At 56.5% G+C, this 17,188-nt stretch overlaps 1 protein-coding gene across 1 annotated transcript in view; it reads right to left on the reverse strand.

Annotated features, from left to right (window-relative positions):
• Positions 1-17,188, reverse strand: part of NOL4L (nucleolar protein 4 like) — a 124,190-nt gene that overhangs the window by 71,680 nt on the left and 35,322 nt on the right. The window contains exon 2 of the mRNA XM_028523843.2: positions 2,603-2,758. Coding sequence (XP_028379644.1) covers positions 2,603-2,758 — 156 coding nt within the window. The remainder of the gene's footprint in view (positions 1-2,602; positions 2,759-17,188) is intronic.

Raw genomic sequence — 17,188 nt, forward strand, 5'->3', positions numbered from 1 at the left:
CCACTGAAGAATGTGCCTCCTTTACTGCCCTGGGCAAGCTCATCCATCTCCCGTCCAGCCCCCTGCTTCCTGAGGGCACCCCAGCCGGTAAGGAGCTGAAAGCCCCAGGGGCCCTGGAGGTGATGAGGCAGTCCCAGGGTTTGGGTCTAGCCAAACACAGAGAGACAGGTCCCCAAGGCCCTCAGCTGAGCCGATGCAAACCCTGTGGTGCCCGGCTGGGCCTTCCTGCAGCGGTCAGCACAGTTTCCTAGGGAGCTCCCGCTGCACAGGCCCGGATGAGGTGGGGCCCGTCTACCAGGGAGGCTAAAGCGCCAGGCTTGGACTGAGGACACGGCAGCAGATGTAAAGAGGGAGACGAAAACATCCAGGTACCACCCCCCAGAAAGGAAAAGGGTGGCATGGAGAAGGGTGACAGATGGAGAAAGGGGGAAGGGAGAGGAGGCGCACAGGAGAGGAGGGAGGTGCAGCGGCCCCCTTGGCCTCACACCCACTGCAGGAGGGCCCTGGCCTGCTCCGCTCCGCCTTGGCCCTGCTGCTGAAATTCCAGCTCTGTGCACAGCCCAGCTGGCTCGCCGCCAGTCATGTGCCAGCTCCAGGCTGGGCAGCGGGAAGTGGGGCACGCGGCGGGCATATGGACAAGAAGCCAGGAAATGCAGAGCAAAGGGCTAGATGTCCACTTGGCCCAGGGACGCAAAATGCTGCCAGGACCAGCCTGGCTCTGCCCTCTCCACCACATGGAGGCCACAGCCCTGGGCCTTCATAAACACCCAGGGAGCGCCTGCAGGAGAGGCTTGGTGCTGGGCACCAAGAGGACCAGGAAGATCGCATGGTCTGGCTGGCTCAAGCCCATCTACCTGGACAACAGAGCAAGTCATTGGCCTGACTAGCTGGCCACAGTGGGGTGTGTAGAAAGGCAGGTGATATCGTGGTCAGGGTGCAGGCTCTGGGGCCAGCTGCCTGGCTCTGCATGTCAGCTGGGTGACCTCAGGCAGATTATACATCTCTCTGAGCTCCATTTCTCTTTTATAGAAAAATGGGGATACCAGCACCTGCTCATCCATACAACCTTCGTAAGTGCAAAGGCCCAGAGAGCTGGCGCATGGGAAGCACTGAGTGCGGCCTGGCCCATGCTACCTGCCCGGCACTGGCAAACTTAGCGTGGAACAGATGTGCTGGGTCTCATCAATCCCAAAGGGCCCACACTGGCCCAGCCTGGTGGCCCTCCTGCGCTCACGTCCCCCTGGCGGAAGCACCCTGAGGGCTCCTTCCCCACACATCGTCTCCCGAGTGTACTCAGAGGCAGGAGGGGTGGCCAGACGGTCTCATCATCTGCTTCCCTCGGCTGACCCCTCGTCTCTCTGACGTTCCTGGCACAAGGGTCTGTCCTTAAGGCGCACTTAGGTCAAAGGCCATCTTCTGAGGACAAGGACACACCAAACTGTTGGATTTTTGTTAAAAAATCCGGCCATAGGTAGAAACTACAGGCTTATCCAGGCCGCCTCCACTGCAGCGCAAGGCTACCTGAACAAGGAATTTGGGGCGGGGAAGCCCAGTCACAGAGAGGAAGGTCCTCCAGGAAGGCAGAGAAGAAGTCAACACAGAGGAGGCATGAGGACGCCAGCTGACTGCCACTCAGGTGCTGCGTGACCTTAGACAAGACTCGACTCTCTGGGTCTCAGTTTCCTTAACTGTGAAGTGGGACCAGCATCAGTCACAGGACAGCTCAGGCTCACATGAGCGCAAAGCGCTTGGCTGTCCTGGTTTAGCGGTGGGCGCCGGACAGACGATTCAGCGCTCCGCGTGGGCTGCGGTGAGGGGGTCAAGAGGGCGATGGGACCAGAACGCGGTCAGGCCCCTCAGGCTCCGGCCACCATCCTCTCTACCGCCCCATGTAGCAGCCCGGCCGTCTCTGCACCCTCTGCCTCCCCAAAGCTGAGAATGCTGGCTTACATGCCCCCTTCTCCATGAAGCCCCCTGAGCTGCTGAACGCCCAGGTCAGGTCCCCAGGTTCTTGTTCCCTCAAAGCTCGTCTTAGAGACATTCGGGTTTTTGTGTGCTGGTTTTGTTCTCAGAACTCCCCACCCCAAATCAAACTGGTTTCTTTGAGGCTGGGAACCAGGTCCTCAGACTTCCCCTGGGGAACTCCCAGTTCTGACTTCACAGGGTGGTAGGGCATCAAAAAACTCACAAACAGAAAGCATTCAGGACAGGCCTGGCACACAGCAAATGCCATGGAAGCATTTGCCCTTGCGATTACTATAATCTAGCCACCCCCCACCCCCACCCCCCACGGCCCCAGTGCAAGCTGCAGGGGCTGGGGAGGAAATGAGTGAAGCAGAAACGGGGAGAGAAGGGCTTCCCTCCTGTCCCCCCCGACTCCCTTCAACCTGCTTCTCCTTTGTGCTCAGACCACAGAACCCGCTCCCGGGCCCTGTGGGCCATCTCTGGCTGCCATGCCCTTGCCCTGTGCCCCCCTGGGTCCCCAAAGGCCGTTTCATCACGCCTCAGCTCCCTGCCCCGCCCCCGCCCAACATGTGCAGAGCCCATGGCCTCCTGCCAAGGCCCGGGGCTGCCAGCAGAGGCAAAGGGACAGAAATCTCACCGCTCGGTAGGTTTTCTTCTGCCCAGCGTGCTTGGGGGCTTTGCCTGGCTCCGCTGAGCTCTCCACATGCATCGAGTAGATGATGTCAAAGAAATCTTCCACCACAGCGACCCGCTTCAGAGAGATGCCCTCCGGCTCCGACAGGCCATCTGCCCCCTGTGACAGGGTGGAAAGCTGTGTTAGTGTCAGGGATGATGGCGGGGTGAGAGCTGGGCCCTGAGGCCGAGGGGTGGGTCGGGGCAGGACAGCGCTTTTCCCTGACTCCAGCAAGGCCTCTGATGGTAGGTGGGGGGAGGGGCGGGGGAAGGAGCCCACAGAGGGGGCCCCAGGGAGGGGTACCAGGGTCAGGGTGGCCGCTGCTACCAAACCTACTGGAAACAATGGGCAGGGAATAACAACAACAAAAATACAAATTAAAAAACCAAGAGGCTCCATGCTCACAATTTCAGACAGATTGTGCCAGACTCAGGGGGAGCTCTCAAATCACACGCTGTGCCAAGACCATCCTGGAAGTCTCTGGGGAGGGGGGAGTGCTAAATAGATGCGGCCCCATCAGGAGCTCGCCAATTAGCAGTAACCTTTCACTGTGGTCCTGGGCTGGGGTCCCCGGGGACCGGCTTGGATCACCTGGGTGACTCCTGCCTCCACCCTGGCCTTTCAGAAAAGCTTTTCACCACGGCCGGCCCTCCCCGCTCCAGCAGCTGAGCGCCAGCAGTGGCACCCGGGCCCTTTGTGTGTGGTGTCGAGAACACCAGATACAAGGCCACGTGGGGGTGGCACGGCCGGGGGAGCGGGGTGCCCGCCCTCCCCCCCTTGTCAGGCTGGCGTGAGTGCTGTCAGCTGGCCCCGACAAGGTGTGCCAGGACTGAGATTGGGTCCTGCAGCACGAGCGCTGCCGGGCCCACACCTGCCCTCCCTGACTGGTGGGGCTGGCACGGAGACGGCGAGAGACTGCGGGGCGTGAGGCTGAGGGGGTCGAGGACGGGGTAGGGTCCTTAAGGGACTGGACTGCTAAGTGAGTTCCTTCTTCACAGGGCAAGGGCTACACAGAGGCTCAGGTACACCTGGCTCTCAGCTACCACCTCCCTAAGGGGGGACTTGGAGGGCTTTGGAGTGCTTCAAAGATGAAGAGGAAGCTAGGGGCGGAATTTAAGAAAATGGCTTTTCTCTAAAAGTCCCTGAAATACGAATTTTTAAGATAATTCTTCCTCAAAGGATTCTGCTCAGGAACCGTCAGCTCTGGGAGGGTGCAGCCTTCACCTGTTAGCTCACAGCCGTCTCCCCAGCACCTACAACAACGCCTGACACACTGCAGACTCAGTATGCACCTACTGAATGACAGACGGGTCACAACCAGCAGCCGGGCAGTGCGGCTTAGACACACTCTCCCTACTTTGAACACGGGCCCCCTCATTTAAGTGGTGGTGTGACCCAAGCAGCTATTTTGCTTCTGCACGCCTCAGATCCTTTATCTGGAGAGCGGGGATGACAGAAGCGCCTTTCCCAGGAGCTACGAAGGGGAATAAAGGAGATACGTGTGCGGCACTTAGCCCTGAACCAGCTGCCCACAGAAGCTGCTGGACAAACATGGTCGTTAAAGAGTGTGATGCCATTTGCCAAGGTTCTCCTATCTGCCATGATAGGGCCGAACAGGGCAAGTCTGGGAGAGGGTTACGGTCAGAACCTGCCTGAGGTGTGGCGACTGGCTTGGTAGGTGACACAGCTGGCTCAGTACCTCGGTCTTTGTCGTCTGAGGAGAACAGAGACTGTGCGGAGTGGGGTCCTCGCTCACGCCACCATCTGGCCGCAGGCGGGGTTTACTTTATCCAGCGGCTTGCCCAGCATGCCCCGGTGGGTGAACAGGGTTGTCCCTGCCAGGGACCCACTTGAGAGCACATGGGGGACAGAGTCCCACACCCTAGAGCTAGTGGCAGCGTGTATGAGTGGTGACCATCGGTGGTGACCTCACGGGCCCTGTGTAGGCCGTCCTGCCAACAGCTTCCTTCCTGGTGAGGATCCAGCTCAATGGAGGCTTCTCGGGTAGCAGCACGGTAGCTGGTGTGAGTGTGTAGCTGCTTGCTTCCTTACTGGGAGGCTGTGGGCAACCTCTTCAGCCTCCCTGAGCCCCACTTGGGAGATGAGCTGTGAAACTCCCTGACTCTCCTGCTCTTAAGCCCTCTCAGGAGTTACTGCTTCCTCTTTCACAGGGGGATCTGAAAGCCCCCTGTGACGTGCTGGATCATCTGAAAACAGGGCTTATTGGTGTCTAACTCATTCATTAGCTGACTGCTAACTACCCATCAACTGAGGGATCCTCAAATACTGCTGTGACAGAGTTGCATGGGACAAATATTACGACAGGTCAGTAGTAATAAGAGACTTCCAACCAGAGGTACATATTGGCAAAAACAAACACAAGAACCTTAAGAATGAAAATGTGAGTGGGTTTCCACTTCTTGCTCTGGGGGCAATGCTGTAGGTGTGTTCAGTTTATAAAAAGCCATTAATCTGAGCACTTATCTGTGTACTTTTCTGTGTGTCTGTGAAAACTTGATTTTAAAAATGTCTATTAAAAAAGTAGCTCTGGCTGGTGTGGCTCAGTGGATTGAGTGCCGGCCTGTGAACCAAAATGTCGCTGTTTGATTTCCAGTCAGAGCACATGCCTGGGTTTCGGGCCAGGTCCCCAGCTGGGGGCATGCGAGAGGCAACCGATCTATGTTTGTCTCCATTTCTTTCTCCCTCCTTTCCCCCTCTCTAAAAATAAATAAATAAAATCCTTTAGAGAGAGAGAGAGAGAGAGAGAGAGAGAGAGGGAATGAATAGTGGGTGGTTCCACAACATTTCGCTAATCTGAATCCAGAGTCATAATGATGGATTTAGCTGCTTCAAAGTAAATAGCCCTCTCTGCTCTTAAAACTGTTTCGGGACACAGATACTTCTGGAAAAGGTGGATACGGTTTGGTGGGAAGGAAGGCAGGAAGAAAATCGAGTGAAACACAGTGTCTTCGGTGGAATGGAAAGTGCTCCCTGGTCAGCGTGGTGGCCTGGGGCAGCTCACTTCTCGGCCTCCTGAAACTCAGTTTCCTCTCCTGAGAAAGGGGCCAAAGACGTCCTGCCTGGATGTTACGAAGATCATGTGAGAATGTACATCAGGCATTTGTCCCATGTAAGCTTGTGAATGTCCGTCTTTTCCCTTCAGACCCACCGAGTTTGAACACTTTATGTTTAGGAATCTGCTCTTATCTCTGGCCCCCATTCAGGCTACAGAACATGTCCCCCGAGGTAACACCCACCCCAAAAGTAGATGCAGAGTCTTCTGTAAATCCTAAATCACATACTAAGGCTGTCACACAAACTTGGGATAAGCTTTCCTAAAGTCAGGGTGTGACTGATCAACCCGGATTAAACAGTGGAACACGCCCTGTTGCTTGTCCTGTGTCTGTCCCAGCTTCCCACCTCCACTCTTGGGCAGACACAGGTAACCAGCAGCTTTGTACCTGGTCCAGTGTAACCATCAAGTTATCCCAGAGAGACACTTCAGGGGGACATTTGTAGTAGCCCCCTGTGTACGATTTGATTGTGACACCCCTGGATGTTCAAACCTAGGTCCTGTGACTGGTCTATCCTAGCTGCAGAGACGCACACAGGAAAGGAGAGGGCCCGTAGCAGCCAGAGCTCGACCCCACACAAGGTATGCAGAGCCACACCTTGAACTGTCCTCTGCTGAGCTGTGGCCACCTGGGCACCATGTGTGCTACACCCTAAGGGAAGAACACCAGGATATCTGTGTGGCCTTCAAGGAGAACCCTGGCAGGAGAACAAAGAAATCCCATGGTAGTCACGTGCCACAGACGTCTCTGCCATGCCCTGCGTCCATAGAGGTAATAACCTTCATGCTAAATGCTGAAGGAGAGGCATGCCTTCCCGAGCTGAGAATCCAGACACAGCTCTCCAAGGCCAGAGCTGCTAATTAAGGGAGTGGAAAGCACCTTCCTCACAGCCTTGGGGATGCCCCTGCCAGCCACTTCTGCCTTGTGCCCAGATGAGCTTAATCTAATCCACTGCCCTCAGCATGCTGGACCTTGGAGTGACAAAGGAAGCTCACTTCGTTTACAGGTTGGAGAAAGAGGGGGCCTGGAGCCTCCCGTCTACCCCAGCTTCCTGGGAACTCCCACCAGGAGTGATGGCATGGAACCCTGCAGCACCCCACGGGAAAAGCCATGAGAAAACACCCGGTCACTTGCAGAGGACAGACCTCTGGGGCCTTCCTAAATGGGGAAGGATATCACCATGGTAACATACTCCATCCTTTGGAAACAGCTAACTCCAAACAGCCAGCCAGACCCAGGGCAACAAAACTTAAACATGGCAATCATTTTTAAAAACGTACGGAGCTACTAACTTTTTTGGACAACACCATCTTTCTTAAATCCAGCCCATTTGGGTTCTACACTGAAGGCCAGGTTATAAGTCATTGAAGAAATTGCCAGATGTCTACTTAAATACTACTGATATTTCAGAGGTTTTAGAACAATGGTCCTCAACGTGTGGTCCCTAGGTCAACAGCATCAGCATCAGCATCCTCTGGAAACTTGTCAGAAACATCGATTCTCAGGCCCCAACCAAGGCCTATCAAATATGGGGGTTTTTAAATGCATCAAATAACTCTGATGCCCAGCAGGTTGGGAGAACTGCTGGCCGAAATGCCCATGATTGAAGACAGGAAGGTAACTACCGGGGACCTGGCACTGACTCATTAACTACAGACAGGTTCTGTGCTTCTAGGCCTGACGTATTAATATTTTCTTCTCCAATGAAAGCCAATTTTCCTAATGGTGAGAACAAAAGAATCTTATTGGGTAACATTAGCAGAAACTCCGAATACCTGCCCAGAAACTTAATGTGGATTATGAATAGAAAGGGCAGGAGTGCCCAGCGTCCTGGCATCAGATCTTCAAGTCCTCCCTGGCACAGTTAATTAATACTTAAGCAGGTCATCCTTTGACAGATCTCTTCTGGCTCCCTCACTTTCCTCAAATGATCTGAATGCTCAGCACAAGCAAGGCTGCTACACCCAGGGCTGCAGACCTACAAGGGACACAGCGTGTCCTACCAGGCCACGGGACGGGCCTGTGCCAGTGTGGCCTCAGGAGCTGTTGTCAGGAGAGCTCCCAGGTCTGACCGCATCTTCCCGGTCTCCCAGGAAGCCAGGTAAAGGGACCCCTGCCCTTTATGGAAGGTGAAGTCCAAATGCTAATGGGTTGCAGTCCTGTCACTTCCGCTGGAACTCTGAATCCACTTGCGGATAGTTATATACTCATGGAGGTGGGCTCCCCGTTTCACATCACCAGCGTGCCATTTCGTGCACCGCCATCACTATACGAGCGGTGTGTGCCTTCCAGCAGTGCAGAAGCTATGGTCGAAAGGGTGTGGCTACATAGTGGGGACATTTCTCAACGGGGTTCCTACAGCAGAGGGACAAACCACAAGGCAAGTCCTTAGGGTGTGCCCTTTTGGTACATCTCAGACCCAGCTCTCTACAAGGCATTGCCATCAGAGGAGAAGGTCCGTCAGCAGAACCCATCCCAGTGGAAACACACCTCTGATGACCACTTGCATGGGAGCCCAGGACCTCAAAGGGTGAACTGCGCAGGCCAATGTGGGGACGCCACTCTGTCCTGTCTGGGCCAGCGGGCTAAGTGGCTGAGCTCATGGGCAGAGGCTACTGCAAACATGAACTGCATGCTCCTCCTAACTTCTGCCCCTGTCCCTCAAACCACACTGTAATGAAATCAGGCAGGACCGATCAGCATTTTGGAAGGCTGGGTAGCAGGTTTGGGGGGCTGCTATAAAGTCCCATTCCAGCTCCTGGGGGGACTGAAAGAACACTGGAGGGGAGGAGTTAGCCTCCTGCAAAGGGTCCTCAGATGGAAAGGAAGGAGGTGGAGAGAAATTTAAAAATGACACAGAATGGAGAGAACAAAAAGAATAGAAACCAGAATGAAGACCCTCACCCCAATCTCCAGAATTCTCTCCTTATAATCCCCAAGAGAAGCCAGTCATCGTTTGTAAAGGGTGATCAGGATAATTGAAAAGAGGGTACTGCATAAATGGGACAAAGGCAGTCTTTACATTTCTGTTGCTCGTGAATACTACCAACTGTTGACTGGAAACCAAAGACATCTCTCCAAAATGAAGATGCGCGCCAGAATTTTAGGACCGTAGTTGCATTGAACTCTGTAGGTCTGTATGGGGCAGAGGGATGAGGCCCCCCCCAGGACAAGATCCCCCCATAAACAAATAAATACATAAATAAGGTGCGGAGGACTTGATGGAGCACCTGCCTCTTCTCCACCCCCTGTGCACAACCTCCAACTGTTAGTGTGGAGCCGCCACCGCGTCGCACCTGCCATCTGGAACAGGCCTCACATATTCCAAGACCTCCTTTCTGCTTCGCTGAATCTCCATCTTCTTTCAAATCACGCCGGGGACCCAAATGTACAGCCGGGGCCACAGAGAAAGGTAGCTGGGATCAGCCCCCAAATAACAGCACTACCTTTGACAGCTGCCATATCCTTCAAGCAGCTCTGAATATTTCTTTTTCCTTTTTTGGTTTTGCTAACTCTGAGGTGTCTGGAGAGGGTGAGAAGGGAAGGGGCGCAGTGGGCCAATAGGAGGAGAGGAGCCAGGGTCAAGAAGTGGAGGGAAGGAGCAGCTAATGGCACTCTCAGACAGGCCAAGGTCGGGCCTGGCTGCGGGGATTCTAGTCCAGGGGTGTCAGGAGGAAGGAGGTACTCTAGGGGTGAAGTCACAAGCCTAAGGACTATTCAGCCCCGACCCTGGGCAAGGGGCTGGCCTGCCTGAGCCTCACTTTCCTCCTGTGTTGATGTGACAAAATATGCACAGTGGCTTTCACCACCTCACAGGACAGTAGGAACCCAAATGATTCAGAAATAGCGCCCGCCCTGGGCGAGACACGTATAAATGACCGCTGTCACCACTACTCCGGAGGGGCGCCCTCCAGGACTCTGGGGACCCGCCTCCTTCGGGCGCCGCTGCTAAGGACACAGGTAATGGGGTCGCTGAAGGGAGGGAGGGCCGGTCTAGGCGGAAGGAGGCCGCCCTGAGCCGAGCAGGCCCCGTGGGCGGGTCCCTCCGGGGCCGCGGCGGGCAGCCCGGGAGCGCTAACGAGCAGGGGCCCCAGGTGCGGGCCCCACCCCGGACTCGAGGGCGGGGGTTAGTGGAGGAGCTGGAAGGGGAGGGGAGCGGCCCGCGCTCTAATGACTGTTGACAGCGCTCGCTGGGGCCGACCCGGCCGCGCGCGCCTCTGACAGCTGCTTGGGCGGGGGACCCGGGGCCGGGGGCGGGGCGCCCGGCGCGGGGCCGGGGTGAGGCGGCTCGCGCTCTCCCCAAGGCGCAGGCGCGTGCGCCTCGGCAGGGAGGGGGGTGGCTGGGCGCGCGCGCGCGCGCGCGCCGGGCCCGGGTTCCGAGGGCCTGCTGGAGCGGCTCGCGCGGGCTCCTCGCGGGCAGGCAGGTAATGAGAGTAACCATGGCAACCCACCAGAGGAAGTGTATTCTGCAGGAGACGTTAATCCCCTCTCCCCCGAGCTGGGACAGCCTGACTTTCCATTCTCACACAGTAATTAGATACCAGCTGTCAGTGCAGGGGGGACGGCTCCTCGGCTGCAGTCTGGCTGGGGGGGCGCACAAAAGGGGTGGAGGGGAAGTGAGGAGGAGAGCGTTAAAGACACAGGGACGCTTTCCCGCGGTGGGCCGGGCGGCGCGCCTCCCCTAGTCACCGGCCTCCGGGCGCGCGCCCGCTCACCTGGAGACCCCGCCCGCGCGGGGCTCCGCCCACTCATCACGCACCTGCTGCGCGCGCGCCCGCCCGCCCTCGCGTTCCCCCTCTCTCTCAGTCCCGCCTCCCGTATTCCCGGCGCACCTGCCTTGCTCCCGCCCCGCCACCCCCGGGACGCTGCCCACCTGTCCTTTGTGTGGGGCGGTACCATTCGATCTGGCCAGCTCTCCTTCAGGGAGCGCCCGCTTTATGTCAGGCGCTGTGCCAAAGCCTGGTCTGTGTAATCCTCACAGACCCTCTGCGGTAGGCTCCTTTGCTGTTCCCCGCCCAAGGCGCCGCGGGGTGTGGCCATTTGCCCAGGGTCATGCAGACTTGAACCCCCATCCCAAAGACCATTTAATCACCAAGCTACAGGGCCTCCCCATCACGTCCGCATCCGTTCTAGCTCCGGGGAGCCTCTAGACCGCTCAGGGAGACAAAACAATCACACCAATGACACCGGTGGCTGGTGTCCTGATGCACTTCATATGTGCCAAGGATTCACTGCCTCATTTCACTTTCCCAGCATCCCTGAGAGGTTTGTTACCCCCATTTTACAGCTGAGAAAACTGAGGCACGGAAAGCTGAAGCAACTTGCCCATAGTCATGAAGAACAGAGAGGCAGGGCTGGTCAAACCCAGGCAATCAGATCCATGCTCCCAGCTACTGGGCACTAATTGCTTCACCCTGGGCTCATGGTGGCTGGAATCCGGTCTAGGTCTTCTCCTTTCAGTATTCGGCCCACCACATCCTGTCTCAGTGTCAGTGAAGGGCTGCCTTTCTTAGTCATACCTGAGAAATCTTAAATTTCTAAGAAGTTACTAGGCTTTAAGCCACGGCCATGTCCGTAGTTTCTGCCAGGTGTCCTAAAAACCCTTGCTCTTAGTGAGGGTAGCCACTTAGAAATCAGTCTAGGCCAGGCTCCCCACTTTCCAGGTAGGCTGAGACCACAAGGCCAAAGGCTAGCCCAAGGAGGAGATGGCCTGGTAAGGGCCTTTTGTGGGGGAGTGCAGTCCCCACAGGCCCAGCTGTGCCTCCTGCCCCCCACCCAACAGTCAGGCCTCTGGTGGGGGAGTGGGGAGCATGACAAGGAGGGACAGGAAGTACTGAGAAGCAGAGCAGGCTCCTGTCCCTAGTGGCAGCGGTGTCTGGAGCAGGAGGAGGCTGAGGCTATCTGATCCCTTCCCCACTGCCCTGGCCATGACCTCCTCCCTCCCTCCATCTCTCCCTCCTCCCTCATGGCCAGAGTAGCCAGCACCCTGGGCTACAACTGAGAACCCAGCGTTCTCCAACCCAGCCCGCATTCCTGTGGGAGGAGGAATGGCGGGAGGCTGGGCCAAAGGCTTTAGGGACAGGGGCACCCTTGGGGCTGCCCCACCCTTCAAGGGCCAAGGCTGAGCTGCCTTCAACCTCACCGGTTTCCTGCCTCCGCTTTCCCCATCTCTCAGTAGCAGAGCTGCCTAAATTTGGCTCCAGGAGGGAATGGGGGAGGTGGCAGCAGGCGGGTGCTGTCAGAGGCCAGGGCGCAGCTCCCTGTCTAGCCGGCTGGCATTTTTGCTGTCTGGAGGAGAGCAGGGGGCCCAGCAGCCCTCCCCTGAAAGGGAGATGTTCGTACCTTCTGACATGCGCTGAGTAATGTGCAAACGACATGCAAACTGAGCTTCAAATCAGCATCTCAGCCAGGGAACAGCTTGGGTGCTGCTTTTGGGATGAGAACAGAAGGAGCAGTGACCCTCTCCCCAGGGGCTCTAGTGGGGGCTGAGTGGGGGGGTTCAGGGTGTCCAGGGCTGGGAGTTGGGAGACTTAGTTTCTCGCCAAGTGTAACTTTGGGGCTTCAGGTCAGCAGCTGGACCCTCTGGATTCCAGCCTGAGGGCAAGGCCATGGCTTTGCCTGCTCTGACATAGTGCTTGCACGCCCTGTTACATGGTTAAGCACGTGAATTCTGCAGCCACCCTGCCCAGGTTTGAACCCTGGCTCTCCACTGGCCAACTGGGTGAATTCCTCAACAGCGTACCCAGGCAAATAGCTAGTGGAATTGGGCACCTGTTTTAGTACAGCCACTGCCCTTCCCTAGAAGTTGGGCATAGGGACATGGCCTGAAAGAACATGGGCTTCGGAATCAGACCTGGACTCTAGGCCTGGATCAGCCATCGAGGCTCTGTGGGTCTCACTCCCCTCATATGGAAAACGGGTTCAGAATCTCCAGGTCAGCTGCGATTCTACTCGAGGGCCTGGCAAGCACTGGTACCCCAGAAGTGTTCCAATTGGTGTAGTCTCATTGCTGTCTGCATTCATTCAACTACTTTATCCTGTTCCCATCTCCCCTCTCCTCTTTGCTCTCTGTCCTGGTCTTTCTCTTGTCTGTAGACAGTTGTAAATTCCTTGAAGTCTCTCTCCTTCCCTTCTCTCCACTTGTCTTGGTGACCTCAGGCAAGTCACTGCCTCTGAGTCTCAGTTTGCACATCTGCTAAATGGGGGTAATGGGAGGTGGATCACGAGCTCCATCGGGGGTCTGAGGCCCAGCAGCCACTTGATGGATGGCAGCTCTTCTTTACAAGGTCTCTCTCCTCCCCATTCACCGTCCCAAATGACCAGGAGAGGTGGGCTGTGTCCTTAGCTCTATCGGGTATGGGGTGTGGGGGCCCCGCTTCTCGGTTACTCTGTTTAACCCCAGATAACTGCTCTCCTGCCCCTCGGCCGGGGCTGATATGAGCTGAATCCAACTTCCTGCCACCCAAAAGCCACTTCCTGCCAAACTTGAGCTGATACCAGAAGAACTTGTTTTCTGTGCACAGAGTAGTCCCTGGTGGGGCAGCCACCCGCCTGCCCCGGGTATGAGCGTTTTTTCCATCTGTCTGCATGCCTCATGGGGCTGGGTGGGGGTGGATGGGGACTCTGCTCTGCTCACTTCTGAACCTGCCCGTCCTGCCCCCCAGCAGCCTCGGGGCCTGCCAGCCGTCCTGCCCTTCGGGCGCAGACAGACGTGTGTAGACGGTGATACACAGTCTGACACAGCCACACACAGAGTTGGTCTGAAAGCCCCTGCAGCCCCTTGGTATTTGGGCTCCAGAAGACAAGTGGTTGCCACTGTCAGACACAGTCACTTGCACTTAGAGTCCCTTACAGCCACGCGGTCATCGGGCAGTCCCAGAGTCCCACAGACAGTCACGCCCAGTCTCAGAGTCGCTCCCACATATGCTCAAGGACAGGCACCTGCACCCGAGCTCCCCACGCTCACCCAGCACTCCCCTTCCAGATGTAAGCACTGACTCAACAAATACTCTTTGAGGGGCTGCTTTGTGGCAGGCCTTGGGCTAGCCTAGAGTAGGAATGATTGGAACTGTAACAAATAATTAGCTGACCCATGCTGTTCCCTCAGTGTCCTCATCTGTGAAATGGGGATAACGGCCCTACCCCATAGGTTGCTTGGGAGGGTTAATGAGCGACAACATGCAGAGCCCGTCCCTGTCTGGCTCATGGAGAGTGCCCTCTAAGCGAGGCTATCTTAGCCAGCCAGGAGCATCCTGTGCCCAGCTGCCACCGGGATCTTACATAGAGTATCTCTCTGAGCCCCGGCCTGAGCCCCTAGAGGCTAAGGTCATCATTCCCGTGTTTACAGATAAAGGAACTGAGGCTCAGAGAAGAGGCCCACGGAGTCCCCAGGGTGCCCCCCGGGACCTTGTCTCCCACCGCACGCTCATGCCGCGGCTCCAGCCTGCCTCGCTACCCGCCCACGCGCACTCCTTTGCCTCTGCCTGGAATGCCCTTGCCACGTGCTCTCCACGGGACTGGCTCCAAAACTGCCTCCTCACTCAGCCCCTCCCAAAAGTCCACATCATCCCAGTCCCTTCTCTCAGAGCACTTACCATGTGCGAAACAGTGGACCCCCGCTGGACTTCAAGGACCAAGACTCAGCACCATTTCGTCCTGTCCTCTGGCACATAGTAGGTGCTCAACAACGTCAAAACGACCTGGATAAACCAAGTGGCCTGTTCTTCACAGTCACTGAGAAAAGAGTCTGGAACCAAACTCAGGACACTCAAGCCGGAGCTCACTTTACCTTATCTCGATTCTCCCGGCACCAGCGGGCACTTAATAATTTGTGAATGAAGGGATGAATGAATGAATGAATGAATGAATGAAACCAAGATCTCAGGACCCCAGTCTAGTGTTCCCTAGGCAAACTGCCTTCGTTTCCTGGCAGCGTGGATGTGAGCCAAGCCACCTTGGATGGTGGTGGGGCTGACGGCCGCCTGAAGCCGGCTGTCAGGAGCTCGTCTGGCCACAGCAGCCAGCAGGGGAGACCAGCTGGCGGTGCAGGGTCCATCGGCCCAGGCCTGGAATCTGAGCCGCCCTGAGAGGCCCAGCTTCTCTCTGGGCCCCCACAAACTGGCCTTTGTTCCCCAGGCCGGCCAAGACCCAGCAGCTTGGGCTTTCTCTCTGCCTGCGGCACCCGCGCTGAGCCGGTGGGGTAAATGAGCCAGCCTCCCCTCTGTCCAAGCCCAGGATGTCGCTTCAGGACTAAATGGAGATGTAATTTTCTATACAAATCCATGACAATTTAGATGGAGTGATTGTAATTGGCTTTTCAATGGGGGTTTTGTCCAGTGCTGGTGGCTAGAACTGGGTGGCCTGTTTGAGGCAGGCTCCATTTAAATGACAATAAAGCAATAATATTGAAGACTCGTACAGTGCCCAGAGCCCCTCCTGGGCCCTAGTGGAGCCTCATGTTTATGGATCTGGTCCTCCCCTGGGGGCTGTCTGGACAACCGGATGGTGGTGGGGGGCACAGGGCCTGGGAGAAGGGCTGCCACATCTTTGGGCTTCCAGACACTGGGATGGCCAGGGTACAGTCCCGTGTCCACTGACCTCCCTGCTCCCTCATTCATTACACACTCCCTAACTAGTGCCACCTGAGGGCTGGCTATTATTCCAGGTGCTGAGGGTGCCGAGATCCAGAGAACCCTCCCGGGCAGACCAGAGGGAAGGAGGCATGATCACGAGCACCGCATGAGTGTTGCGAGCGTGACTCAGAGCCGCACAGCCCAAGTTCCATTCCTACTCCACTCCTCACTAGCTTCCAGAGCTTCAGCAGGCTGTTGAACCTCTCTGTGCCTCTGTTTCCACAGCCATAACATGGAGTCGAAATAAAAGTTATACGAGCAGGAAACACCTGAATAGGGATCAGCAGAGTGCCGGGCAGGTGGAAGGTGCTTGCTGTGTGTAGGTTACCACCACTCTTCATTAAAAGCTCCAGCTCTCTGGGGTCAGGTTTGCTGGGTGGCCGTGGGCATGTGACGTAACCTCTTTAAACCTCCACTGGCTTCTCCTTAAGGTGGGACTTTGAGGAGAGCCGACCCCACCGGGTTGTGAAGATCGAAGGCGTCGCAGGGAAGCGCTGAGCCCAGGGTCGGCACAAGCTGCACAGACGTCAGCTCTCTTTACTGTGCTGCTCCTTGGCCTTGAGGAGCTCGCCATCCAGTGACAAGCACAGTGTTGAGTGTGGGCGACCGACAGGGAGGAGGGGAAAGCTCACAGGAAGCTGGGATGGAGCCGTCCCTCCTGTCAGGGATGCCCAGGAGGGGCTCACGGGGAGGCAGGGCCTCGGGAGCAGGGTGGGGCATGGGGCTGTGTAAAGGAAAGAAGGCTTCAGAGCAGGTGGCATTTTTGGCTGGGCTTTGAAGGATGAATGGCTTTTAACCAAGGTGAAGGTGGATATCACTGGCAGGCACTGCTACTCCAGAGTCACAGGCAGACCCTGCGGCCACACTTCCCGAGTAAGTGATTTGTACCTGTGGGCAGGTGGCCAAGGAAACCCTCCTGCAGGAGCGTGTTGAAAGCATCCAGGAAGGGCAACAACATGTGCAAAGACCCTCAGGTGAGCAGGCCAGGCAGCGGCATCTTGGGCAGAGCGTGGCTGGAGAGATGGGATGGGGTTGTGGCTTTACTCACAGTGAAATGAACAGCTATGGAGGGATTTAAGCACATGGGAGACACTATTCAAATTAATTTCCCAAGGATCCCTCCGGCTGCTTGTGGAAAATGGGCTGCAAAAAGGCAGGCATAAGAGGGAACTCAGGAAGACCACGGGCAAGGAGTAGGTCGCCATGGGGAGGTGGGTATCTGGGTTAGAGAAAGAGCAGATGCCTGTTGTGTGTTAGATGGATGACGGGCAGGCAGAGGGCCACGGGCACTCTCAGCCCGATGAGGGGCCGTGTGTAGCTGGTTCTTAAGCAGGGCCAGTGGAGGGATATGACAGAGAGAGGTGAGGGCCGCCTCCCACCTCCCCACACCAGGCTGAGGCTCTTGGGCGTTTTCTTGAAGGCAGCAGGAAGCCAACACCATTTTTCTCGAGGCAGAGAAAGACCGTGCTGGGATTTGTGCTTTCGAAAGCTCATTCTGGCTGCAGTGTGGGAGGGTTGCAGGTGGCAGGTGGGCAGACTGGAGGGGAGGAGGCAGGGAGGAAGAGTGGTTGTGGGGGCTCAGAGGCCTCCCGGCCATTGCCCAACTCCGAGAGCAACAAACTTCCCCCGAGAGACGTCTACAATTTAGTCCTACGTCACCACTTGTCAAGACAGAGAAGGGCAAAGTCAAAGCCTGGTGCTCTTTCCCCTTCAAACCTGTCTGTCTTGGTCACTAACACGATCCCCCACAAATAGTGTTTCATTGTAACTGTCAGCCATAGGACCCTTAGGATGAGCCCGGAAAGTGGGTACTACGAACATTTCCACTTTACAGATGGGGAAAT

This window comes from Phyllostomus discolor, chromosome 9 (assembly GCF_004126475.2).
Source record: "Phyllostomus discolor isolate MPI-MPIP mPhyDis1 chromosome 9, mPhyDis1.pri.v3, whole genome shotgun sequence".
NCBI classification, from domain to species: Eukaryota; Metazoa; Chordata; class Mammalia; order Chiroptera; family Phyllostomidae; genus Phyllostomus; species Phyllostomus discolor.